The sequence below is a fragment of the Liolophura sinensis genome, chromosome 1 (genome assembly GCF_032854445.1).
Source record: "Liolophura sinensis isolate JHLJ2023 chromosome 1, CUHK_Ljap_v2, whole genome shotgun sequence".
Taxonomy (NCBI): Eukaryota; Metazoa; Mollusca; class Polyplacophora; order Chitonida; family Chitonidae; genus Liolophura; species Liolophura sinensis.
This window is the reverse complement of record NC_088295.1, coordinates 49,164-76,490: the sequence shown is the minus strand read 5'-3', so window position 1 is coordinate 76,490 and position 27,327 is coordinate 49,164. Positions and strand designations below refer to the sequence as shown.

Here is a 27,327-nt window from a genome sequence, read left to right as displayed (position 1 = left end):
TTATTGATGAACTTAAATGGACTTTTCAAATTAGCTACATTTGCAAGAAAGTTTCTAGAAATCTGGACATCATGCGCCATATAAGTAGATCCGTTAATAAAGTAACCCCTCTCACCCTTTTCTACTCACTAATACACTTGTATCATATGGTAATATTATATGGGGAAACACATATAAAAGCCATTTACAATCATTGGCTTACATACAAAAACGAGCTATATGCATCATTACATTATCAAATCGTCTTAACCTTTAATTCTTAAGCTCAACACCTTGCCAGTAAATCCCCTGAACAAATATTCTGTGTAACTGTTTACATATATCTTTCTATCAGGAAGAATTGATACCCAAAAGCTTCTGTAGATATTTCGTAAGAGAATCCAGTGTCCACTCTCCTCGATCAAGGGCCAGTCTCTTCAATTTCGTTAAGCCTTTCTTTGGAAATGATTTCTTACATTATTCTCTCAAATCTCTGGTCATCTGAAAGAAGTTAACCGATCAGTTAAAATCTATTGTTTCTATCTCACTAATGAAATCCAAATTAAAATCACAATTATTAAATACCTGACAACTAAATAATTGGGTGGTCACAACGTGTTTGTGTTAAACACTGTTTATTGTTACTTATCAACATTTAGTGTCACCATTTTTCTTCATTTTCAAACAACTTTATATTCTTGTTTTGGCGTGGGAAAAGTCTCTTGGGGCTTTATCCCGCCTAATTTCTTCTGGTTATTTATGTTATGTTCTTGTTTGATTCATAGTAATTACTATATTATTATACATGTAATATTATGTGGTGAATAAACAAATACTCAGGACTGATACCGTTGCTTAGTATTCAGCATTAATACTGCTGGTGAGCACTCATCCTGAACACTGCTGGTGAGTCTCAGTATTGATACTGTTGGCGGATACACAGCCTAGACACTGCTGGTGAGTCTCAGTATTGACACCGTTGGTGAGTACTCAGCCTTGACACTGGTGGTGAGTCTCAGTATTGACACTGTTGGCGGGTACTCATCCGGGACGCTGCTGGTGAATTTCAGTATTGATACTGTTGGTGAGTACTCAGCCTGGACATTGCTCGTGAATCTCAGTATTGATACTGCTGGTGAATACTCAGCCTGGACACTGCTGGTGAACCTCAGTACTGTTGGTAGAGTACTCATCCTGGACACTGCTGGTGAATCTCAGTATTGTCACTGTTGGTGAGTGCTCAGCCTGGACACTGCTGGTGAATTTCAGTACTGTTGGTAGAGTACTCATCCTGGACACTGCTGGTGAACCTCAGTATTGTCACTGTTGGTGAATACTCAGCCTGGACACTTCTGGTGAACCTTAGTATTGACACTGTTGGTGAATACTAAGCTTGGACACTGCTGGTGAATCACAGTACTGTTGGTAGAGTACTCAACCTGGACACTGCTGGTGAATCACAGTATTGTCACTATTGGTGAATACTCAGCCTGGACACTGCTGGTGAACCTCAGTATTGTCACTTTTGGTGAAAACTCAGCCTGGACACTGCTAGTGAGCCTCAGTACTGTTGGTAGAGTACTCAGCCTGGACACTGTTAGTGAACCTCAGTACTGTTGGTAGAGTACTCATCCTGGACACTGCTAGTGAATCTCAGTATTGTCACTGTTGGTGAGTACTCAGCCTAGACACTGCTGGTGAATCTCAGTACTGTGGGTAGAGTACTCATCCTGGACACTGCTGGTGAGTCTCTGTATTGCCACTGTTGGTGAATTCGCAGCCTGGACACTGCTGGTGAATCACAGTATTGTCACTATTGGTGAATACTCAGCCTGGACACTGCTGGTGAACCTCAGTATTGTCACTTTTGGTGAAAACTCAGCCTGGACACTGCTAGTGAGCCTCAGCACTGTTGGAAGAGTATTCATCCTGGACACTGCTTGTGAATCTCAGAATTGTCACTATTGGTGAATACTCAGCTTGGACACTACTGGTGAACCTCAGTACTGTTGATAGAGTACTCATCCTGGACACTGCTGGTGAATCTCGGTATTGTCACCGTTGGTGAATACGCAGCCTGGACACTGCTGGTGAACCTCAGTACTGTTGGTAGAGTACTCATCCTGGACACTACTGGTGAATCTCAGTATTGTCACTGTTGGTGAATACTCAGCCTGTACACTGCTGATGAATATCAGTATTGGCGGGTACTAGGTATCTCACACTGTGAACACTCAGTAGAGGCATTTTTGGGTACTTAGCATTGACACTGGTTTGTCTCAGTGACTGCTGGTCACTGCTGGTGCCGCTTCGGTGGCCTAATGGTTAAAGCGCCTCGAATTCGGCAAGCCCGGGATCAAACCCGAATCAGGTCATACGAAAGCCTTGTTTGCTGCTGCTTAGCTTGGTGCTCAGCACTAATGGGTTAAAGCAAGGAAACATGATTGGTTGGCCCGGTGTCAGTATAATGTCACCGAGAGGGTGTCATGTCTGGTGTCTTCCGTATGATACTTTAGTGGCGGCAGCACTTGGACAGCGTAGACTCGCCACGTCACAAGAAGACAGAATACATAAATACACACTTAATGACTCCTTGTCGCCATGTGACTGGAAAATTGTACGGTGTTAAACCCCAAGCATACTCAGTACTCACACTATTGGTGGGTACTCAGGACTGATACTGTTTGTTGGTACTCAGTACTCACTCTGTTGGCGGGTATTCACTTCCTACCCTAATAGTTGGTACTCTGGCACTGTTGGTGGGCTCTTAGTACTGGCACTGACACTGTTGGTGGGTACTCAGTACTGACAATATTGTTTGGTAGTCAGTACTGACACTGTTGATGTGCACTGAGTTCAGGTACTGTTGATGTGTTCTTAGCACTGGCACTCTTGGTGACTACTCAGCACTTTTATGTTACTGATGGGCACAGTATGGGTGCTGGAAGTATCGTGACAAATCAGAGAAACGCCGGAAAAGTGATAAGTGATTTGACTTTAGACGAGAAAACTTACTCACAGGTTCTCCAATGTCTTGATTTACTTAAATGCATGATTAATTTGACTACGTCTTACCAGCGCTTTGGAAGTAAATATTGTCTTGTTATACTATCCAAAAAAAGAAACGCATAACCCGGTTTTTTGCGGAGGTGATGCAGTCTTTTCAATTATGCATAACTAAATAAGAATTGCTATTCTGCAAATATTTTTTACACAGATTAAGGACGGGTCCATATCTAGACAACAAGGAAATCAACTTGAGGTAAGACACTCACAATGAGTCCCCCACTTGAGTGGAATGTCAGTATCTGTTGTGACCACCACGGGCATGAATAACAGTTCTGACACGCCTTGTCATGGACTGGGTGAGACGCTGGATAGAGGCCTGGGGAATGTTCTGCCACTCCTCCTGCAAACATGCAACTTGCTCTTGAAGCGTTTGAGGTTGAGGTTGACGTTGGCGTAGACGTCGATCAAGTTCATCCCACAGATGCTCAATTGGGTTAAGATCCGGGGAACGGGACGGCCAGGGTAGCACATTTACATTGTTTTCGGCGAGGAAGTCCCTTGTGACACGTGCCGTGTGCGGTCTGGCGTTGTCCTGCTGGAACAACTCCCGCTGAACGTCAATGACAGGTAAGAGGTGTGGCTGCAGGATGGTGTCTCGGTAGCGTACGGCCGTAAGATTTCCCTGAACGTGGACAAGATTTGTACGACCAGTATACGATATTGCTGCCCATATCATCACACTCCCTCCACCAAATCTGTCCACTTGGCGTACGCAGTTAGGGGCATAACGTTCGTGAGCACGTCTGTAAACCCGGTTTCTACCATCACGTCTCTGCAATAGGAATCTGGACTCATCACTGAACCAAATGCGTCGCCAGTTGCGTAGATTCCATGCAGTCAGTCACGTTGTTACACCATCGGAGGCGATTGGCGCGATGGTGAGGACGCAGCACGATCCCAACATAGGGCCTCCTGGCCCTCAGTCCATGTTCATTCAGCCTGTTCCGCACTGTCTGACCTGATATCCTCCTCAGTCCCGGTATGCTGGCTGCTGTGCTTTCAGCTGTAGCACAACTGTCACGCAAATGGAAGACCCTTATGTAGCGATCTTGGGCTGCTGTAGTGACACGTGGTCGACCTGAACGCCGACGGTCATTTGTTGTCCTAGTATTGTTGTAGCGGGCAGCAAGCCGTGAAATCGTGCTCTGGCTGACGTGTAGACGCCTAGAAATGGACGATTGGGACTCTCCAGCTTGAAGTCTTCCAATGGCAATATTTCTTGTGACAGTGTCAAGACGTGGCATGTTGAATCAGCTTGAAAACACCACTTGAAAGACGCCGATTTCCGGCCCGAAGTTGCGGTTTTATAGTCACACACTGCATGCTTTTTATGCGTAAGTTCGGCGTGTAAGACTGCACGTGATGCAGTGTGGTGCTGTATTTTTTACTTCTTCCAAAAACGGCCTCCAAACTCAACATTTTCAACCAAGAAATGTTTTGAGGAATAAAATGTGTGCTAACTGTGACTATTAGCAATATTAAAACACATTTTGCTCATGAAATGAAGGCAAAATGTATTTATTTCATTTTAAAATAAAACAAAACACCTATGCGTTTCTTTTTTTGGATAGTATATTACAGAGCAAAGGAAGTGGCTACATTGGTATGCTTTATCAAGAACCTGTATTAAAAAACGGTTTTGGGGTTTGGTGCAAGATAAGGCAAGGTTAAGATTAGATTAAGAGACTTACACATATTTATGATCTGTCGTAAAAGAGATCAAACTAGGTGTTAACCACCTTGGGTAACATTTGGCGAAAATCCTCTAACCAGCGCGATATTCTCCGTCGGTTACAAACTTGGCAGATAAATGGTATCTACTCTCATTTGTCATATGTTGGCGTTGGCAAAGTATTTTATTCACGTTGTTTATCAGTTCTGATCAGTCATTTGTCAATAGTGATCACTGTAATAACTATGTCAATAAATCACGTTCACACAAACTTATAAAGGGGTATAATGGAAACGACGGGCACAGTATTGTACACGTCCACAGTGACTTTGGTCTGGGGATACAATGGGAACGACGGGCACAGTATTGTACACGTCCACAGTGACTTTGGTTTGGGGATACAATGGGAATTTGGTCAGGAGATATTGAGAAACGACGGAGTCGGTACTGTTAACAGAATTAACAGAACTTTACCTCAGACATTTACAGATACCATAGTCAAGCTGTCATTGTCTTCACTATCATCCATCAGATTGTTGATCTTGACAGGCTGAGGGAAACCAGGACTTCCTGTCTGCCCATTAGTCCCGATGCGGTTTTTACTGAATGGATGGTCATCTGTCTTTGACTTGGCCTGGTAAAACTGAACGTTTTTCTTGGTCAGCCCTTCAGCTGGCCTTGTAGGGCTGGAAGTTGGACGATACAAGCCACTAGACAGGGAGTTCATCCGACAGATGTGCTCCCGAACATTGTCAGTTAGTGATGCCAAAATGCTCTGCTCAATGACTACACTGTCGCTGTCATCAGACTTGTTGACATGGGCGGTGCTCCAACTGTGCATAGACCTTTTGTCACTGACACCAGAGTCACTTGTAACTGGGTGTAAAGAGGCTGGGGCCAGTGTTTTCCGTTCGCATACTCCTACCACTACTTTAGAATTCGAGATGTTCTTTAAGTCTGGAGGCTTCATTTTAGATGACTCTTTCACTACGAACGATTTGCTCTGGTTAGAAATTTCTTTGCTACCTTGGTCGACTTTAGTTATGTTGACACCAGTGTAGCCGTTCTGTTTATTCTGTGTTGTGATCAGTGACGGAGCATCAGACTCCGACCTCGTACCCCTGCCACTGTCCCCCGAATCTCCGCGGCGCTCCTTCCGCACTCGACTGTCCTCGTCAAGCAACCAGTATGTTAATATTTCTCCCTTTCCCTAAGATAACAATGGTTAAAATGCTTTAACTGTAATGTTAAAATTTTTAATAAATGTTTTCATTTACATTTTTTAAATCTTTGTCCAGATAACAGATGTTAACGGACTTACCCAAGGGCTTAAATATATTTTGTCGGGTGTAGCTTTTTGTCGTATATCTATTGCAATGTTAGGTATAACTTTCAGCGGTGAAACTTCACTACAATTATATTTGCAATAAGAATAAAGTTACTCTTAAAACCGCTAAAATAACTAGTCCAAAAGGACTGAAAGCACACATGGTTATGGTGAAGTAGAGTAGTTGTAGAGTAGAGTGACTAGATGTTCTGCTTACTTTCATGGCAACCAGGCCTCGCTCTGTTAGGCTATATCCTCCTAGCTTTTCCAAAAGGGCCCGGCATTCTGTACTTACATGTATTTTCAACGCTGAAGGCAAATGACAAGATTGCAAATTATCAATTTGCGAATCAAAACAAGTAACTCAGGCCATCACGGAAATAATGGTACGTTATCTCACACCCATTACACTACCCGATTTCAGCTCTTATAAACATCAACGTCAATAACACTAATGAAGAAGTCAAGATATTCCCATGGAAATTCAAACTGTTAAACAAGCTGTCCATCCTCATGCAGGGATCTTTATGAAGTGCAAAGATTCATGCTCGATTAGAAATCTAAAGCAGTATATAATCAATGTCAATATTTTTTTCAAACACATTTAAACACATCAATGTGTGACTACTATATCATGCACTATGCAAGGGGGATACTTTGGTGTATACAGTCCCCAACTACAACTATGTGAAAAGATACATACGCTCGCCATTAGACTCCATCCTGGAGGCGGTGTTGACGGTATCCCCGAACAGGCAGTAGCGAGGCATGGTAAGGCCCACCACTCCCGCAACACACGGGCCTATGAGAAAAGGGTAAGGCGGTTATTAATATTAACGTCACACGCGAGATTTCTCAACAAGTGTGTTACAACCAACAATAGAGTAATAAACATGAAAATAAAAATCTTCCTTGGTCGTAAGACACCGATGTATATACATATATCCGATGATTTGCTCATTTTTGTCCACCATTTGATCTGACCATCGTTATAAAAGTGAAGAAACGGCGTTAAACATCATTCAGTCATCGAACCAGCTCTGTGTGAGGTAGCTACAAAATCTATTTAAGCATTATTGACAGCCATTGAGACTATGACAAATTATAGTGCAGCCAACATTGAAAGGGTTGATAAATGGCATTTAGAAAGCTGTTTGAAGTATAGTATTATCGTTATTTGAGATTACAATTTCTGAACAGCACATATTCTGGGGTCGAAAATAGGCTCTGCCAAATTATCACAAATAGAACCCGGGATATATCCCTCTTAAGGGTAACACATACCGCTGTGTATTCCAATCCTGAGTTTGAGAATGTCGTCGGGGCGATGACGGATGTTGAATTTCTTAATCGCTGCCAACAGGTTTAGAGACATGGATGCAATTTCTCCAGCATGATTTTGTCCATTCCTATTTGGCAAACCGCTAACCACCATGTAAGCGTCCCCGATTGTCTCCACTTTGTACACGTCATAGTTTTGGATAATGGAGTCAAAACATGTGTACAAATCGTTCAACAAGTCGACTACCTTTGAAAAAAAATAACATAAAAATGATACATGAAACAATGTGTCATTTTTGTTGAACGAAATTACAACTGATGTGATGTCTTTTGTACTGATTTGTAAGAGTGACGGTTCATAAGTTAAACACAATGTGACTTAATTTAAAGCATGAAACATAAAATAATATGCAAGCATATTCTAACTACGGTCAAACCACGATTTCACAGAAGCTGAAAACTTTTTGTTCCTTTTATACATTCATTTATTTATTTGACTGGTGTTTTACTCTGTACTTAAGAATATTTCATTCATACGACGGCGGGTAGTATTATGGTGGGAGGAAATCGGGTAGAACAAGGGGAAACACTCGACCATTGTTTTATACATATCTCAAGAAGCTCTTTGGTAGTATTATTTATTAACTACTACATTTTCGTTTCTTTTAAGAAGGTCCAATTTAAAGTCATCCAGGATGTTTGTAGTCAAATACAAAACTTCAGCATAAACGTTTTCTTGAACGTTAACGTTTGGTTTTAATTTCATGTGTGTCTAACGCACCTGTAGTGGTGTGCTCTGAGCGGAGAGCGCTGTGAAGCCACATATGTCACTGAAGTAAATCGTTACAGACTCAAAACACTCGGGCTCCACGGTACGTCCCTGTTTTAGCTGGTTAGCAACGCTCCTTTTTAATGGAATAAAAATCAGAAAGTATTAAGTAACTGTATGGAAATGGCAACTAATAAATTCAAGACATTTCAGAGATCTATTCATGTAAGGCCTATTCATTGCAATACTGACCTCCATGACGTCATGACCCATGAGCCAGCCACAAATGTAAATACTCACACTCATGATCTAAAAGCTCAAACTCATGACCCTGGGGATAGCGACACGGCCGAAAACTCTCATATATAACACTGGGACTCACACTTAAACCAGCTGAACCAACAGCTGAATCCATGCACGTCGATATTCACATTTCTAATTAACTTTATATAGCATTTCGCATTCAAATCAGTTTTATAAATACTATGCGGGTTATACCGTGTGCTAGAAGATGGAGTTGTCAAATAAACGTTGCTTAATTAATGATGGAATTTTGGTTTAATTGCCTATTCATTGGTTGAACCGTACAAATCCAGCCGTCTTATATCTGCAGCTCATGCATATTTCAGCTTGCTATCAAGATGCCTTAGCTTTATATCTCCACTTGGGGGTTGGGGGCGGGGGGATATTTGCAGTTGAGCATTTTTCGTAATTAAAGCAATATTTGATACATCAGGCCAATCTCTTAGAAATCAAATATTGAACTCCGGTATTTCAAACCTTGAGTTATGATGAATACATAAGAATACAAACAACACTGGAAGCAAAAAATTTAAAACGGGTATTAATTTGCATGTCACCCAAGTTTCACATTGTGGGTAAGATTTTAAAATTACTCTCTGGTGCTAATAGCGGCAGAGCTGAAGGCTCACTTTCATGACCCTGAGATCAACGACAGAGCTTGAGACTCACACTCATCACCATGAGAATAGTGACAGAGGTGAAGATTCAACTCATGACCCTGAGAGTAACGACAGAGCTAAAGACTCAAACGCATGACCCTGAGGTCAGCGGCAGAGATAAAGACTCGCACTCATGATCCTGAGGAGAGCAACAGAGCTGAAGATTCAACTCATGACCCCGAGGATAGCTACAGAGCTAAAGACTCGCACTCATGACCCTGAGGATAGCGATAGAACTGAAGATTCACATTCACGGCCCTCAGGACAACGACAGAGCTAAAGACTCACACGCATGATCCTGAGGTCAGGGCATAACTAAAAGGCTCGCACTCATGACCCTGAGGATAGCGATAGAGCTGACGACCTACACATATGACTCTAAGGGCAGCGGCAGAGCGGAAGGCTCACAATCATGAACCCGGGGCTTGCGACAAAGCTGAAGACTCACACTCATGACCCTGAAGTCAGTGGCAGAGCTGAAAACTTACATTCATGAGCCTGTGGTCAGCGGCAGTGTGGAACACCCGCACCCAAAAATCTGTGGCAGAGGTGAAAACTCACACTTATACTCCTGTAGGATGGTTACAGAGCGGAAGATCCACACTCATGACCCTGAGGCCAGCGGCAGAGCAGAAGACTCACATTTATAACACAGATGCCAGCGACTGAGCGAGATTCAAAGTCATAACACTGAGACCAGTGACAGAGCGAAATACTCACGCACATGACCCTGAGGATAGTGACGGGGCGGAACACTCACACCCATGCTTATGAGGATAGTGATAGAGCGCAAGACTCGCACTCATGACACTGAGACCTGCGGCAGAGCGGACGACTCACACTCATGTTACTGAAGATAGTGATAGAGCGGAAGACTCACACTCATGTTACTGAGACCTGCGGCAGAGCGGACGACTCACACTCATGTTACTGAAGATAGTGATAGAGCGGAAGACTCGCACTCATGCTCCCAGATCAGGACACAGAACGTTACATAGCAGAAAACTCACGGTGGAAGCATCCTGTTGAGCAGAGAATCCGTTCTCTTCTTCTCCTCCACGAGCTCCGCTGTTCTTTCTGCCACTATCCCTTCCAAATTTGAGGCATACCGCTCCATGATCGACATCATGTTGTCAAATATGTTCGATTTCCTGAAATACATCACACAGTTGTGTTACTGGGCAAAATGTAATACATCACTAGGTAACCGTACGTCTTTAAAATGGCTCTTTGACGATCAAAATGACTCGGTAGCTGCCAGGCTGGACGTTCTAGAACTTATTGTTGTTGACCATGACCAGCGTTGTCAGTGACCGAAATCTTTAATGAGACAGAAAAATGGCAATATTTGGAATCGTGTATTCGAATCCACCCCGCCCGTTATATAGATATACGACTAATATAAACGGACTCAAGATTGAATTATTTCAACCATTGATTTATCATTCTTGTGTATGACTGGAGCTAACCGTATAGTACCGCCCTTTGGGACGTAAACGAACTGTTGTCCTTAGTATTCACAGATTTAAGACACAGAGTGAGCGCAGAGTATATGTTTTCCCTATGTAACTGTGAGTAAGAGTGCTATCGGACAGCCCACAAGAGCACCAATGCCTTAAAAAATCAGCCCTGAACTGGGATCAACCAACAACGTGTGGGTCTAACAATCAAAGGACAAGCGCTTCAATAAGCGTTGCCACGATCTGCTTACAAGTAATATTTAAAACGACGTATTTTCGAAAGTATTAATCAATTTGCATGGATTAGTTTATACTTACAATCCTTTTTGCATGGGCTTGAGCAGCCTCCTGCAGGTCTTGAAATCCGGTCTCTCGTTAGGGTCTTCGGCCCAGCACATTTTCATCGTGGTTACGATAAAATTGGGACACTTTAGGTTACTAGTGTCTGGACGAAACTCGCCAGGTTTGGATAGGATTTTATTCACTATTTCTTAAAAAAGATCAAAGATTTAAAAATCCCATCAAACTGACAGATTGTTGAGATGTAAAATTGTATATAAATGTAAATAGATAATAAAGATCAGACGATACAAGTCAAAATCAGATCAGGGACAGATTGTAACTGGTCATACGTCACCGAGGAAATCCGACCTTACTTAGGGCTTATTCCAACAGTGCATGTAATTATTTATATGCTAGCAACTTGGACGCTGCCTAGAATCATGTTTAAGAGAAAAAATCCAATGATGTAATAATTTATCAGACAGCAACTGTTTAGAAATCACGATCTTGACATCTGGCTTGTAAAACAGGGTTCATAAAGGTATTTGAGATGCATTTGGTAGGGTTTGGCCGTCTGTCATTAGCAACCTCTTTGCTAAGGCGTAACCTTTTCATGACCTCGTGCAAAAGCTGTTAAGCGATTACCTTTGGGGGTAAGTTCTGTGTCTCCGAAGGGTCCCGACCGTCCCTCAATCTCATACAGAATGATGGCAAACGAGTAGACGTCTCCTTTCTGGGTTCCCTTAAGCGAACGAGACTTGGAGCGGAGCAATTCGGGAGCAGTCCATAATTTTTCTGTAAAAAGGAAACACATTTACAAAATGATCACGAGAGCCTCATTTCATATATATATATATATATATATATATATATATATATATATATATATATATATATATATATATATATATATAGTTGTTTAAATACTCGTCTGAACAGAACAAATGTTTTTATTCTTAAAAATGTGGCGTGACGTCTTTGTTAGCCAATGTTGGATGAATCTTGCAGTTTTCTGTAAATTCCACCTACTTTTGTATTTTGCATATTCTCCCTCGTCCACATGTTCTTGACCAGACTTGAGCTCAGTCAGCCCGAAATCGGCTATCTTCAGTACCCATCGACTGTCTATGAGGCAGTTAGACGACTTAAGATTACCATGACTCTCGATATCAGAGCTGTGCAGATATGCCATGCCCTAAAGAGATAAATGCAAATACAAAAATTTGTTGTGAGAAACAGATGCTTGGCGCAATTGCCATACGCTTAGCCCTGGTAATTGATGAATAGTTCCAGGAAGGTCAAGCCGCCAAACGTAAGGCAAGACATCACGTTACACCTATATATCCTTAGAAAACCTTACAATCCTTTCTCACTACATCTATCTTTAATGGACACTACAGCGATTGCGGGTAAAGATTTGAAATAAACTTAATTCTCTTTGTTATGTTATGATGACCGCCGGACACAAAATGAAGAAATGTTGCTCATACTAAAACCATTACGGCGACAACAGTGTGATAGTGGGTTACACGGTCACACGTGACGGTTGAAATACGGCCTGAATTTTCCATAGTTAAGATGATATTATACATCTTCATACAAATGCACAAATAGTAGCAAACTACACATCCGGTAGCACTAAGGCCTAACCTGATCTAGAAAGACTCAAAATGGTGTGTTGTCATCACATTTGATAAACAATAACAAGAAAACAATAGAAAGGGACAAGGCCTCGGGGATGCCGAGCCTTCCAGCGGAATCCTGGTTCATGCAAGAATACAATACATAAATATAAGCGCCATGTCCGATATTCGTATACCATTCGTAGTCCGTAAAGGGTGTTTCAATTTGATAATCGCAAGATCCATTTCCAAAACAACGTTTAACACTAGCTCCCAAAGACACAGGTATGTAAGAAATTATACAAATAGGAAATAAAGCTGGTAACACACAAGAGAGAAAAGGTCATCAGTTTTCAATGATGCCCGGGCAGACAGTGGATATTCCAGGCATGAATTTCATATAATACCTATACACTCTAAGAAGGTTTGGTCAGTTTGACCCCAAAAAAAACCTAGTCAGTATAGACCCAAAAAACTAAGGTATAGACATGACGTACCCAAAAACCTATTCTGATTTCGAGCCAAATTTAAAGGGACGCTCCGACCCAAACCATAAACTTTACCCCGATCCAGCAATAGGGTTCCCCAAAATAAAGCAGAATGACATCGTTATACACGTCAGATAACAATCCGAGTTATTCACAGATTCACAGATATTATTCGTGTGAAATACAGAACGTTGAGTACAACATCACGATAGTGTCTTCAGCTTGCCCATTTAGCTGTATTCATGAAAGGCATTCTTACGCTGTGTACCTGAAGAGGGGAAACTAATAAAATAAAAAATTAAAATAAAAATTAGATTGTCATTATCATTAGATAGCATATAGGTCTTTAGATGATATGAAATGTCTTAAATGGGGGGTAATTAAGAAAATAACAATTATCTACATTTATACACCATACCTAAGATCAGGGAGATTAGAAAATCTGAACTTTCAATCCATATATGAGAGCCCAATATACAAGATTTTTTTAAAAGCTGAACTTTCAATCCATGTGTGAGAGCACAATATACGAGAGCTACAAAAAAACTGAACTTTCTATCTGAGTATGTCCGTCTGTACATCATACCTTACACTCGAGAGGGCCGTAATTCGGAAGGTCTGTCAGAGCCTGCGGATGATCGTGAGTTTCCCCTGGGCTCTGCCCGATTTCCTCTTTGATATTAGTAAAATAGCTGTAGAAATTCATACTCTGAAATACTATCTTGTTTCAGGCTCAAGCTATAAACTCCCATGTGAAATGATATACTACCTCATGTAGCGCTACATGTATGTAGCCTTATGTCTTAAACTGATACCCTCAGTACTCTCAACAGTGACCGAATTTGCAGGTCTATACATAGCCACCAGGAAAATAATATTTTTCACACTTTAATATTTATATCAGGATAGAGAAAATACGTGTATATCAAATTAAATCACTAAAAAGTTGAAAACATACTGCAGAGCATACAACAAATAAAATTACAGAACATGCTGCAAAACATATAACATAAAATTTCAGAGCACGCTGCAAAGTATAAAACAAATAAAATTACAGAACATGCTGTAAAGCATATAACAAATAAAATTACAGAACATACCGCAAAGCATATAACAAATACGATTACAGAAAATGCTGCAAAGCATATAAAAGACTGTCTGATGCTGTATGTAATCGTAATTCAACATATAAACTGTCATGTGATGGGGGAGGTATATTGGTTTTCTCCAGGCTCAACCATGTTTGTTTAAACCATACAATTGATTGATAAGACATACAAGTGAAATGCTCCATTAGAATTCGTAAAACACCCACGTGACAACTAACCACTTTAGAAATGTAGCGTATATCTTTATCACAATCATTCACAAGACTAATTTGATTTGTGTACTAAAATAACTTGTTTGCACTAATGATTGCACTAATGGTTTCTATATGTAATATATGAAGTAACACACAAAAATATCATATTTTGAAAAATCAACACTGATACAAATTGAGAGATCAGGTACCCCATACATTTGCAGGACAATATCTGCCATATATCTGCATTAACAAAAACGTTTATCGTGAGAACATTGCAACCTCTGACCATGAATAAGGCTAACCATGGGGCATTACAAAATCAGTTTGTTCATGTAGTTTAGTGATCATATAAACGTCAGAACATGTATCAAAGACATATTTATTATTTACCTACCAAAAATATGTACATATATTGTAATATACAGGTACATGGATTGCAAAATTAAAATTATGTACATGTACATAAATAATCTGGTATAATGAACGGATTTCTGTTGACATCTGTTTGAAATCGTATTTTGAAGCCACTCAGTGTAGGCTATATTAACGTGTAATATTCAAACTAGAGACGAGACAAAAGTTAAACATCTTTCATAATGGTATAAGTAAAATAGTTTACATGTGTATAAATGCAGATAATGAAACCTCTTTCATGAACGTCATTTCACATCCAGCCTGGAATACATTTACTTTTTTATTGATGATATTAGCCGTAATCAAGAATATTTCACTTATTCGACAGTGGATAGTAATTAAGAAAACACAAGGGTATCCCCACAAAACGAATGCACGAATGTGTATTATCGTGTTTCCGGATGTATTAGCAGATTGGCAGGGAATTTCAGCCTTGTATCGCGAGTCATCACAAAGAGTCTTCTCGCACATAAGCTCCATTTTTATACTTGTAGTCTCGTTTTGAAATTTACACCGCCTACTAGTCTCAACAATGTACCACGATTGAAGATTTAAGCGACATTATGGAATGCATTATGAAGGAGTTGGGAAGTGATCCAAAACTATCTCTGAATATTTAATATGGCAAACAAGTTTTAAACAAGATATTCATTTACTGGTTATATTCTGGAGTAAATCACAGCCCCGTTATCAGGTACAATCTGTACCCAGTTATGAGTTTTATTTGTGGATAGATCCAATAGAAAATCCTGAAAATCCAGGTATATTGTACAACAACGCCAACAACAACAAATGTTATCTTTATACAATTAAGTGGTTGGTTTCTGGCCGGGGTAGGAATATGCTGCATCAGAACACTTCTTCCAAGACAGTGTCCTGTAGGCATATGTGTCCACCCTTTCAAGTTAGTTTAGACGAAGCGTCTCCTGATTGAGCTATGGCAATGACTAAATCATACACATGCCTTCATTTCTTTTTAACTTTTTGTTGATGCTGTTTTTGTTTCTTTTTCAGACCTGAATGCCTTGGAAGAAAGCTGTTCATCCTACAGAAACACTGCAAATTTGTGTGAAATAAATGTCAGAAAAGATTCTGTGATAGACCGAACTCAATCTTTTCTGATCATTTTTCGTGAGATGGACGTCAGAAAAGATTCTTCTTAGTGCAGACAAAACAGCAATGGTGTGGCTGCCCAAATGTGTGCAAACAGTGTTCATTGTATCAGCACTACACTCTGTTTCTATGTGTGTAGTGTATAGTGTACATGTTGCACAATTTCAAACTATGGACTTCACCCAGATCCCATTCCTGGGACTACAATGCAGAAAGGATGACAGACTTTATCAAGAGCCTTAGTATTTACCGCAAGTAACAGCTTGCTTGAAAACGCTGAAGTGTGCAGAAATGCAGACGGTGTGTGACTGTGTGTGATACAAGTTAGTTTTGATTCACAGATGGATTTAAACTGAATTAGATGCAAAGATGAACTGAATTAGACCTGCATGGGGAGTGGAATATTATGTGCCAATTTGATCTTTTGTTTTCATGTCTTGTCGATATGTGGAATAATATTTATTGTAACAAATGTTATTTCAGTTCAAAATATTCTAGTTTCACGTTAATAGAGAATAACAGATGTTATCATTTGATGTCTTATATTTTAACCTAGATCACACTCCTTACATAAAAGGCCTGGAATGTAGCTGGAAACGAAGTGTTGTTGTAAACATTTTTTCTTTTGGAAAATCTAGTGGTAATGTTCCAATGTAAATAGCATGCTGTGCTTTTTCAGGTAAGCAAGCACACCTCTCCCGCAAAATCAGACACAGCTCTTTGGCTTTATATTAAATGCATTATATGCACCATGATTTGTGCATATTTGTGGGTGGCAGCTAGCCGACTTTAAAAAATAGTTCTTTGTTATTTGCGGTTAGAGGAACGAGGTTATTTGTAGTTAGACGGACCTTGTTATTTATGGTCAGTCCGGTCAGGTTATTTGTGGTCATATTTTGGTCGAACTGACCAAAAATTAAACTTGGTCGATTCAGCCACAAAAAAAGAAATCTTGATTGAGAAAGCGACAAGGAATTTTTGGGTCGGTCACGTCTGTACCAAGTATTTTTGCTGCTCAGCAAACATGAACAAAAAAATGCTGAATGAAGCAGATTACGCGCGTAACGGAGTACAAAGAATCTTAACTCAATTGAGTCGCGGCCAAACAGGCATGTTTTACGGCATTTGTCGAGCAGAATTGAACAAAGGTAAGAGAAACTTACATATTGTTATAATAAATCATTTTCAATACATTTGACCGGCATCAAGAATGTCTTATTTATGGGGAGAATATTCAAACTAAATGTGCACTTCTTGCAGGCTTGAAAAATACTTTACCTTCATCATATCGGAATCCAGGGAAGCCTTGAGCATCTTGTCAATCTTGATATCCTCATTACCCAGCACGTCCTTGAAGAGTGAAACATTAAAATTGTAATAGGTTAAACACAAATAACGTGTTCTGGTTATACTTTGTACAATCAGTGTATGTCACACTTGATGACGAAAGCAAACATGTCAAATGTAATTTTAGACGAGGATAAGCTACATTACTATGTAAGGTGGTAGCCTTGTGTGGACAGATCCTACTGATTTGTAGAACAAAGAGATCAGAACACGAAACACAGCCCTAAACCGAGTCACAAGTCAAACACCGGCCACTCATCCTTGCAGGAAGTATTCAACTAGGCATCTACTTTTATTGATTAAGTTCAGTTTGCTGTCATGATACTGATCGGGGATTCACTATCAATGTTTGACTATTAACCACGATAATCATAACAAGCTCTACACAGACATGTATTCCTTTAAAATGTCCATATCTGAAAACAACATTTAAGCACTAATAGTTTTTGGTTTAATGATTACAATTATAGACGTACAGCATTGAGAGTAAGACCAGAGCAGCGACGACAGTGTGATAGCTGGCAAGTGGTCACACGTAACCGGTGAATTACCGGTCTCTTTTCAATTTAACACCAAAGAGATATCAAAAGTCTTGTCTGACTGCTGTTGGTTAAGTTTTAGTTCATATGCTTTTAATAGTCTTGAACGAATTCATCAATTTGCAATAACCTTAGCATACCAGATCACGTTACTCAGTTTTGTTTCCTCGCTGATAACATAGGCGCTAAAGCACGGTCACATCACTCACAAATGTACGCTCAATGTTATTCTGAGCGCACATACATGGTCACATCACTCAGAAGTGTGGGGCCTCCGTGGCTCAGTCGGTTAAAGCGCTAGCGCAGCGTAATGACCCAGGAGTCTCTCACCAATGCGGTCGCTGTGAATTCAAGTCCAGTTTCCACCCACCATAATGCTGGCCGCCGTCGTATAAGTGAAATATTCTTGAGTAAAACACCAATCAAAAAAAAAATCACTCAGAAGTGTACGCTCAATGTTATTCTGAGCACACAGGCATGGTCACATCACTCAGAAGTGTACGCTCAATGTTATTCTGGGCACACACTAAAGGCAATTCCGATTGTTCACCTTTGTATAAATTACGAAGCAAATCTAACAAACTCAAATTATTTCATTTGTAGATATAAACAGTACGAACTCACATTACTAGGGGTTAGGGTTACCGACCGGTGTGTTGCGTGACACACTCAATGTTGTCTGAAAAGTCGCATTTATTTAATATGTATGTTTGCACACGACCCGCAACTAACAGTGGGGTAGAATCGATGATAACCTATGCGCACATACACAGTCACACCACTTAGTAATGTACGCCCACGTATAGCCTGTGCGCAAATTTTTGGTCACATCATTCGGTACTGTGCGCTCACTGATAACCTAGGTGCACGTATACAGTCAAATCACACAGTAGTGTACCCTCACTGATATTCCAGGCGCAAATATACTGTCACATCACGCAGTAATGTACGTTGTCTGATAACCTAGGCGCATATACACGGTCACATCTCTCAGTAGTGTACTTTCACTGATGACATAGGCGCGTGCAGGCCGTCACATCACTCAGAGGTCTTACTAATACCTAGACGCACACACACTGTTACATCACCAAGCAGTCTACGCACACACGTACACATCACTCATCACTCAGTAGTGCACGCTTATTCATAGCCTAAGCGCACATACACGGTCACGTCAGTCAGTGGTTCACGCTCATTGATAACCTAGGCCAAAATACTCGCTCAAATCACGCAGGACTGTGAGCTCATTGATAACTTAGACGCACATAAACGATCACATCCTTCACATATGTACGCTCGCTGATAAACCTAGGCGCACATACACTTTTACACATCACTCCGCACTGTACGTTCGCATATACACGGTCATATCACCCAGTCATATCACCCGGTATTGTGAGCTCACTGATAACCTAGGCACACATACACTGTCACATCATTCAGCATTGTACACTCAATGATAGTCCTCGCATATGTATAACCAGTCATATCACTCAGTGTTGTGCGCTCACTAATAATCTAGGCGCATATACACGGTCACATCATTCAGCATTGTACACCCACTGATAGTCCTCGCGTATATATACACGGTCACATCACTCATTGTTGTGTGCTCACTAATAACCTAGGCGCACATACACGGTCACATCACTCAGTAGGGTAATCTTACTGATGCCCTAGGTGCAAATGCATGTCACATCACTTAGGATTATGAGCTCGCTGATAACATATTCGCACATACTCGGTCACATCTTTCATCAGTGTACGTTCACTGATACCCTAGATGCGAATAGTCGATCACATCACTGAGGAGTGTACGCTCACTGATATTCTGGGTGCAAATACATCACTTAATACTGTGCACTCATTGATAACCTATGCACATATATATGTTACATCACTCCGGAGGTGTACGTTCACTGATAACCTGGGTGCAAATACACGGTCACGTCACTCAGCAGTGTACGCTCACTGATATTCTAGCCGCAAATACAAGGTCACAACACTGAGTATTGTTACGGAGCCAGGTAACACAATATTATAAAAATCGTACATAAAGCCTAATCCCCAGGGAGAGCCTTGTTTCGAGCAGGGGCGAACCAGAACACACTGGATAAGTTTGCGAGAGTTTGTTGAAGATATACACAGAGAGGTAATGCGCACGCACCGGCGTGAGCACTCGGTCCGGCCCTCGTAATCAGGACAAAAGCTGGCGAGATAAGCTCCGATAGCCTTCTGCAGGCTGTAAGTTTCGTTTAATACCCACCAGGCTTTATTCAGGACATTGCCTCAGTATCCTTATTCAGGAAGAGAGACGAGTTCTCCGAGCGAGCTCTGTAAGAACTGTCGATGTACAGCTCGACATTCATTCACGAAACATATTATTGTAAGCAAAACAATACAAACATTTAACAATAATACAGAAACATATTAGTGTTAAGACATTGATAAGTTATACGCACATATACGTCACATCGCTCAGGAGTGTATCCTCACTGATAACCTAGGTGCACATACACGGTCACATCACTGTGTAACGTTTATTTATTTATTTATTTATTTATTATTTCATTGGTTTTTTACGCTATACTCAAGAATATTTCACTTATACGACGCAGCCAGCATTATGGTGGGTGGAAACCGGGCAGATCCCGGGGGAAACCCACGACCATCCGCAGATTGCTGTAAGTTTGCAGTGAAAAGTGCAGGCAATTTTGTGACCAGTTCTTTTCACTGTAGATTTACAAGATGTGCTGTTTAACATTTACACCCAAAATAGTAGTATGTCACCACATATACCATTTTAAATAATCAGTTAACTCCATTGCAAATTAACAAAATCTACATATCTGCCAGGAAAATCGGTGTTCATTTACACCCAAGTGCACTGTAAACGGTCAAACCGCTACAGTTTTACAGACAATGCTGTAAATATACGTCGACTAAAATAAAATTACCCCACATAGGTGCAGAATTGCCCTGGAAAATAGTGTAAATTATTTATTGTAACACTATACAGTGTTATAGGTTGTGAATTTGCATTCAATTCTTACAGTGTACATTGTTAAATGCTAGGTGCATGTACTGGGTCATAATCAGTCACATCTCTTATTAGTCTACGCTCCCTGACATTCTGGAACATATACTCTGTCACACCACTCTGTTGTCTACGCTCCCTGACATCCTAGACACACATACTCGGTCACACTACCCTGTCGTCTACGCTCTCTGACATTCTAGACACACGTACTCGGTCAAACCACCCTGTCGTCTGCGCTCCCTGACATTCTAGACAAACACACTCGGCCATATCACTAAGCAGGGTACGATCCCTGACATTCTAGACACACATACACTATCACACCACCCTGTCGTCTACGATCCCTGACATACTAGACATACATACGCGGCCATATCACTCAGCAGTGTACGATCCCTGACATTCTAGACACACATTCTCGGCCATATCACTAAGTAGGGTACACTCCCTGACATTTTAGACACAAATACGCGGCCATATCACTAAACAGGGTACGATCCCTGACATTCTAGACACACATACGCGGCCATATCACTAAGCAGGGTACGATCCCTGACATTCTAGACACACATACTCGTACATATCAATCAGCAGTGTACGATCCCTGACATTCTAGACACACACATACTCGGCCATATCACCCAGCAGTGTAAGATCCCTGACATTGTAGACACACATATTCTATCACAACACCCTGTCGCCTACGCTCCCTGATATTCTAGACATACATACTCGGCCATATCACTAAGCAGGGTACCCTCCCCGACATTCTAGACACACATACTCTATCACACTACCCTGTCGTCTACGATCCCTTAAATTCTAGACACACATACTGTCTTACATCTTAGCAGTGTACGATCCCTGACATTCTAGACACATATACTCTATCACACTACCCTGTCGTCTACGCTCCCTGACATTCTAGACACATATACTCTATCACACTACGCTGTCGTCTACGCCTTCTGAAATTCTAGACATACATACTCGGCCATATCACTCAGCAGTGTACGATCTCTGACATTCTAGATATACTTACTCGGCCATATCACTCAGCAGTGTACGATCAATGACATTCTAGACTTACATACTCGGCCATATCACACAGCAGTGTAAGATCCCTGACATTGTAGACACACATACTCAATAAGACCACCCTGTCGTCTACGCTCCCTGACATTCTAGACATACATACTCCGCCATATCACTAAGGAGGGTACGCTACCTGACATTCTAGACACATATACTCGATCATATCACTAAGTAGGTTACGATCCCTGACATTCTAGACACACATGCTTGGCCATATCACTAAGTAGGGTACGCTCCCTGACATTCTTGACACAAATACGCGGCCATATCACTCACCAGTGTACGCTACCTGACATTCTAGACACACATACGCGGCCATATCACTCAGCAGTGTACGCTACCTGACATTCTAGACACACATACGCGGCCATATCACTCAGCAGTGTAAGATCCCTGACATTCTAGACACACATACGCGGACATATCATTAAGCAGGGTACACTCCCTGACATTCTAGACACACATACGCGGCCATATCACTCAGCAGTGTACGCTCCCTGACATTCTAGACACACATACGCGGCCATATCACTCAGCAGTGTACGATCTCTGACATTCTAGACACACATGCTCGGCCATATCACTAAGTAGGGTACGCTCCCTGACATTTTAGACACAAATACGCGGCCATATCACTCAGCAGGGTACGATCCCTGAGATTCTAGACACACATACGCGGCCATATCACTCAGCAGTGCACGCTCCCTGACATTCTAGACACACATACGCGGCCATATCACTCAGCAGTGTACGATCCCTGACATTGTAGACACACATACGCGGACATATCACTAAGCAGGGTACCATCCCTGACATTCTAGACATACATACTCGGCCATATCACTAAGCAGGGTACGATCCCTAACATTCTAGACACACATACTCTATCACACTACCCTGTCGCCTACGATCTCTGACATTCTAGACACACAAACTCGGCCATATCACTCGGCAGTGTACGTTCCCTGCCATTCTAGACACATATACTCTATCAAACTACCCTGTCGTCTACTCTCCCTGACATTCTAGACACATATACTCTATCACACTACCCTGTCGTCTACGCCTTCTGAAATTCTAGACATACATACTCGGCCATATTACTCAGCAGTGTACGATCCCTGACATTCTAGACACACATACTCGGCCATATCAATCAGCAGTGTACGATCCCTGACATTCTAGACACATATACTCTATCACACTACCCTGTCGTCTACGCCTTCTGACATTCTAGACATACATACTCGGCCATATTACTCAGCAGTGTACGATCCCTGACATTCTAGACATACTTACTCGACCATATCACTCAGCAGTGTACGATCCCTGACATTCTAGACACACATACTCGGCCATATCACTAAGCAGTGTACGATCCCTGACATTCTAGACACATATACTCGATCATATCAGTCAGCAGGGCACGATCCCTGACATTCTAGACACATGTACTCGGTCGTGTCAAGAACAGTGTTCTATCCCTGATGTTTTAGACACAAATACTCTATCACACCACCCTGTTGTCTACGCTCCCTGACATTCTAGACATACATACGCGGCCATATCACTAAGCAGTGTACGCTCCCTGACATTCTAGACACACATACGCGGCCATATCACTCAGCAGTGTACGATCCCTGACATTAAAGACACACATATACGGACATATCATTAAGCAGGGTACGCTCCCGGACATTCTAGACTCACATACGCAACCATATCACTCAGCAGTGTACGATTCCTAACATTCTAGACACACATGCTTGGCCATATCACTAAGTAGGGTACGCTCCCTGACATTCTTGACACATGTACTCGGTCGTGTCAAGAACAGTGTTCTATCCCTTATGTTTTAGACACAAATACTCTATCACACCACCCTGTTGTCTACGCTCCCTGACATTCTAGACATACATACGCGGCCATATCACTAAGCAGGGTACGCTCCCTGACATTCTAGACACACATACGCGGCCATATCACTCAGCAGTGTACGATCCCTGACATTCTAGACACACATACGCGGCCATATCACTCAGCAGTGTACGATCCCTGACATTCTAGACACACATACGCGGCCATATCAATAAGGAGGTTACCCTCCCTGACATTCTAGACACACATACTTGACTATATCACTAAGCAGTGTACGATCCCTGACATTCTAGACACACATACGCGGCCATATCACTGAGCAGGGTTCGATCCCTGACATTCTAAACACATATACTCTATTACACTACCCTGCCGTCTACGCCTTCTGACATTCCAGACATATATACTCGGCCATATCACTTAGCAGTGCACGATCCCTGACATTCTAGACATACATACTCGTACATATCAATCAGCAGTGTACGATCCATGACATTCTAGATATACTTACTCGGCCATATCACCCAGCAGTGTAAGATCCCTGACATTGTAGACGCACATATTCTATCACACCACCCTGTCGTCTACGCCCCCTGACATTCTAGACATACATACTCGGCCATATCACTAAGCAGTGTACGCTCCCTGACATTCTAGACACACATACTCTATCACACTACCCTGTCGTCTACGATCCCTGACATTCTAGACACACATACTGGGCCATATCTCTTAGCACTGTACGATCCCTAACATTCTAGACACATATACTCTATCACACTACCCTGTCGTCTACGCTCCCTGACATTCTAGACACATATACTCTATCACACTACCCTGTCGTCTACACCTTTTGACATTCTAGACATACATACTCGGCCATATCACTCAGCACTGTACGATCCCTGATATTCTAGATATACTTACTCGGCCATATCACTCAGCAGTGTACGATCAATGACATTCTAGACACACATACTTGGCCATATCACTCAGCAGTGTAAGATCCCTGACATTGTAGACACACATACTCTATCACACCACCCTGTCGTCTACGCTCCCTGACATTCTAGACATACATACTCGGCCATATCACTAAGCAGGGTACGCTCCCTGACATTCTAGACACACATACTCGATCATATCACTCAGCAGTGTAAGATCCCTGACATTCTAGACACACATCTGCGGCCATATCACTCAGCAGTGTATGATCCCTGACATTCTAGACACATATACTCTATTACACTACCCTGTCGTCTACGCTCCCTGACATTCTAGACACATATACTCTATCACACTACCCTGTCGTCTACGCCTTCTGACATTCTAGACATACATACTCGGCCATATCACTGAGCAGTGTACGATCCCTGACATTCTAGATATACTTACTCGGCCATATCACTCAGCAGTGTACAATCCCTGACATTCTAGACACACATACTCGGCCATATCATTCAGCAGTGTACGATCCCTGACATTGTAGACACACATACTCTATCACACTACCCTGTCGTCTACGCTCCCTGACATTCTAGACTTACATGCTCGGCCATATCACTAAGCAGGGTACGCTGCGTGACATTCTAGACACATATACTCGATCATATCACTCAGCAGTGTACGATCCCTGACAGTCTAGACACATGTACTCGGTCGTATCATGAACTGTGTACGATCCCTGATGTTCTAGACGCACATACTCGGTCACATTACTCTGTGGTCTATGCTCAGTAATATCATAGGCTCATATGCACGATGACAATTATTTTGTAGGATTCCTCCCATCATAACGATGCCGGCCGTTTTATGAGTGAAATATTTTTGCGTATGGCTTAAACACCAGTCAAATAATAAATAAGTAAATAAAAGTTGGTAATAAGCGTTGATATAAAATTGAAATTTAGTTTGGTTTCCTTTAAGCTGGGCTGTACACAGCTTTATGCTATATAGTACTTTGTGACTCAATCAACAGAAGGTTTACAGAAGGTTTGATTTGCTTGCCACCATTAAGCGCCCTTCGCAGGGAATTTGGGAACAAGTTAACAGATGTCTCTGACACCTAATCCTGGGTCAAAACCTTGATCGGTTCCAGATTTGCGATAAGGGCAGTTCATTGTTTACCTACCTCCAGACTGCCACGATGACAGTACTCCGAAACTATAGCTACGTAAGGTGGCGTCACGCATGCCCCTATGAATCCTACAATATGGTCATGTCGAAGATCTCTCATCTGAAAAAAAACAAAACGTTAGATCATTTTATTATTGACTTTAAAACTGGTAATATTGGCTTTGATGTATAATGGATATGATTTGACATCATACACGAATGCTGTTGGCAATATTTCAAGAATTTTCAGTGATTTGCGGCAATGTTTGATGTTGCCTGGAATGGTTTAGTGGTAATTTTAACGTGTCATTGATTTCATCTTCCAGCAGCAACCGATTAACGGCGCGATAACGGTCCTATGATGGCATGATTCGGGGACGTTTCACTGCGTTATTTTATTGGACTATACGGACGAAATGACATCGAAGGCCGTACAAAGAAAACAACCATTTCAAATAAATACTATTGCTTATCTTTGCCTGCAGGTGCAAATGTTCACGTCTTGTGTGTCCGGCCTCTCGCCAGACCGTAATCGAGCTCCTTTGTGCCGCACCGGAATCCCATGAGACCCTATCAGGTGGATCGATGTCATTATCTCGGGGACCAAGAGGTCACAAACGTCTTTGTTAACCTAGAAAGTTGTTCAATAAACAAACAGTAAACACATGCCTCACCTGTTTTAACTCTAGGCGTACGTTGCGGTTTATGTCTATGTTCTTTTTCCGTATCCACTTGAGGGCCACTATGTTTCCTTTATACAGTCCCGTCTTTGTGAAGACTTGTGCCCGCCTGGACCTCATCGAGCATATGGTCTCTTGACTACCGTGGTAGCTGCAAGTCTCATACTGTTTACAGGAAAACTGCTCAGTATACTATTTAAAGTCACTAAAACTAGACAATTTATGGGACTAAAAACAAGTAGATTTTATCATGTTGTGTAATTATCTGAAAAATATGCTTATATGCTTGAAAATCTACATTGTTGACATTGTTTAGATGCAGAGTAAAAGTAAGGTTATTCTTCAGTTTTACAGTATATATACAGAGTAAGAGTAAGATTATTCCTTAGTTTTACAGTATATGTGCAGAGTAACAGTAAGATTATTCCTCCGTTTTACAGTATATGTGCAGAGTAGTGGTCAGGTTTTTTTCAGTTTTACAGTATATATACAGAGCAACAGTAAGATTATTCCTCAGTTTTAGAGTGGAACATTTTCTGATGCGGACTTACGTTACTCCCTACAGACATTGCAGATGTCATGACGTGACGAAAGTCAATATCTTGTATATTGATTTTCCATAAAAGATTAGCCAATTGTTGTTCAAAGCGCCAATTTCTGAAATGTTAACCACACAGCAATAAAGATATAGTCACAAAATAAAAGGTTTTAAAATAAACTCATATGTTAAACTCATAGTTTTATTACTCAGTTTTAAAATGATCATTACCAGCCCAGCGATGAGAATATGTCGTCAGCCGCAGAATTGTTATTAGTTCGCACAATTCACAAAAAACACAAATACAGTTTTGGAGGTTCATCGTCACTGCCGGAATGGATAATTTGTTCC

The 27,327-nt window shown here is 41.4% G+C and overlaps 1 protein-coding gene across 2 annotated transcripts; it reads right to left on the bottom strand.

Annotated features, from left to right (window-relative positions):
- Positions 1-27,091, bottom strand: LOC135467652 (speract receptor-like). 2 transcript variants are annotated; one of them, XM_064745448.1, is made up of 14 exons: positions 26,990-27,091; positions 26,433-26,603; positions 25,775-25,879; positions 17,023-17,094; positions 11,831-11,996; positions 11,447-11,596; positions 10,838-11,009; positions 10,070-10,210; positions 8,110-8,233; positions 7,332-7,575; positions 6,751-6,849; positions 6,265-6,356; positions 5,195-5,930; positions 1-480 (listed from the first exon to the last, which is right to left on the bottom strand). In XM_064745448.1, the coding sequence occupies exons 1-13, from the start codon at positions 27,017-27,019 to the stop codon at positions 5,196-5,198; spliced, it is 2,301 nt and encodes a 766-aa protein (XP_064601518.1). In that variant the 5' UTR covers positions 27,020-27,091; the 3' UTR covers positions 1-480; position 5,195. The 2 variants fall into 2 exon arrangements, with proteins under 2 accessions (XP_064601518.1, XP_064601524.1); XM_064745454.1 differs by lacking the exons at positions 25,775-25,879; positions 26,433-26,603; positions 26,990-27,091 and adding an exon at positions 17,961-18,006.
- Between the last annotated feature and the right edge of the window lie 236 nt (positions 27,092-27,327).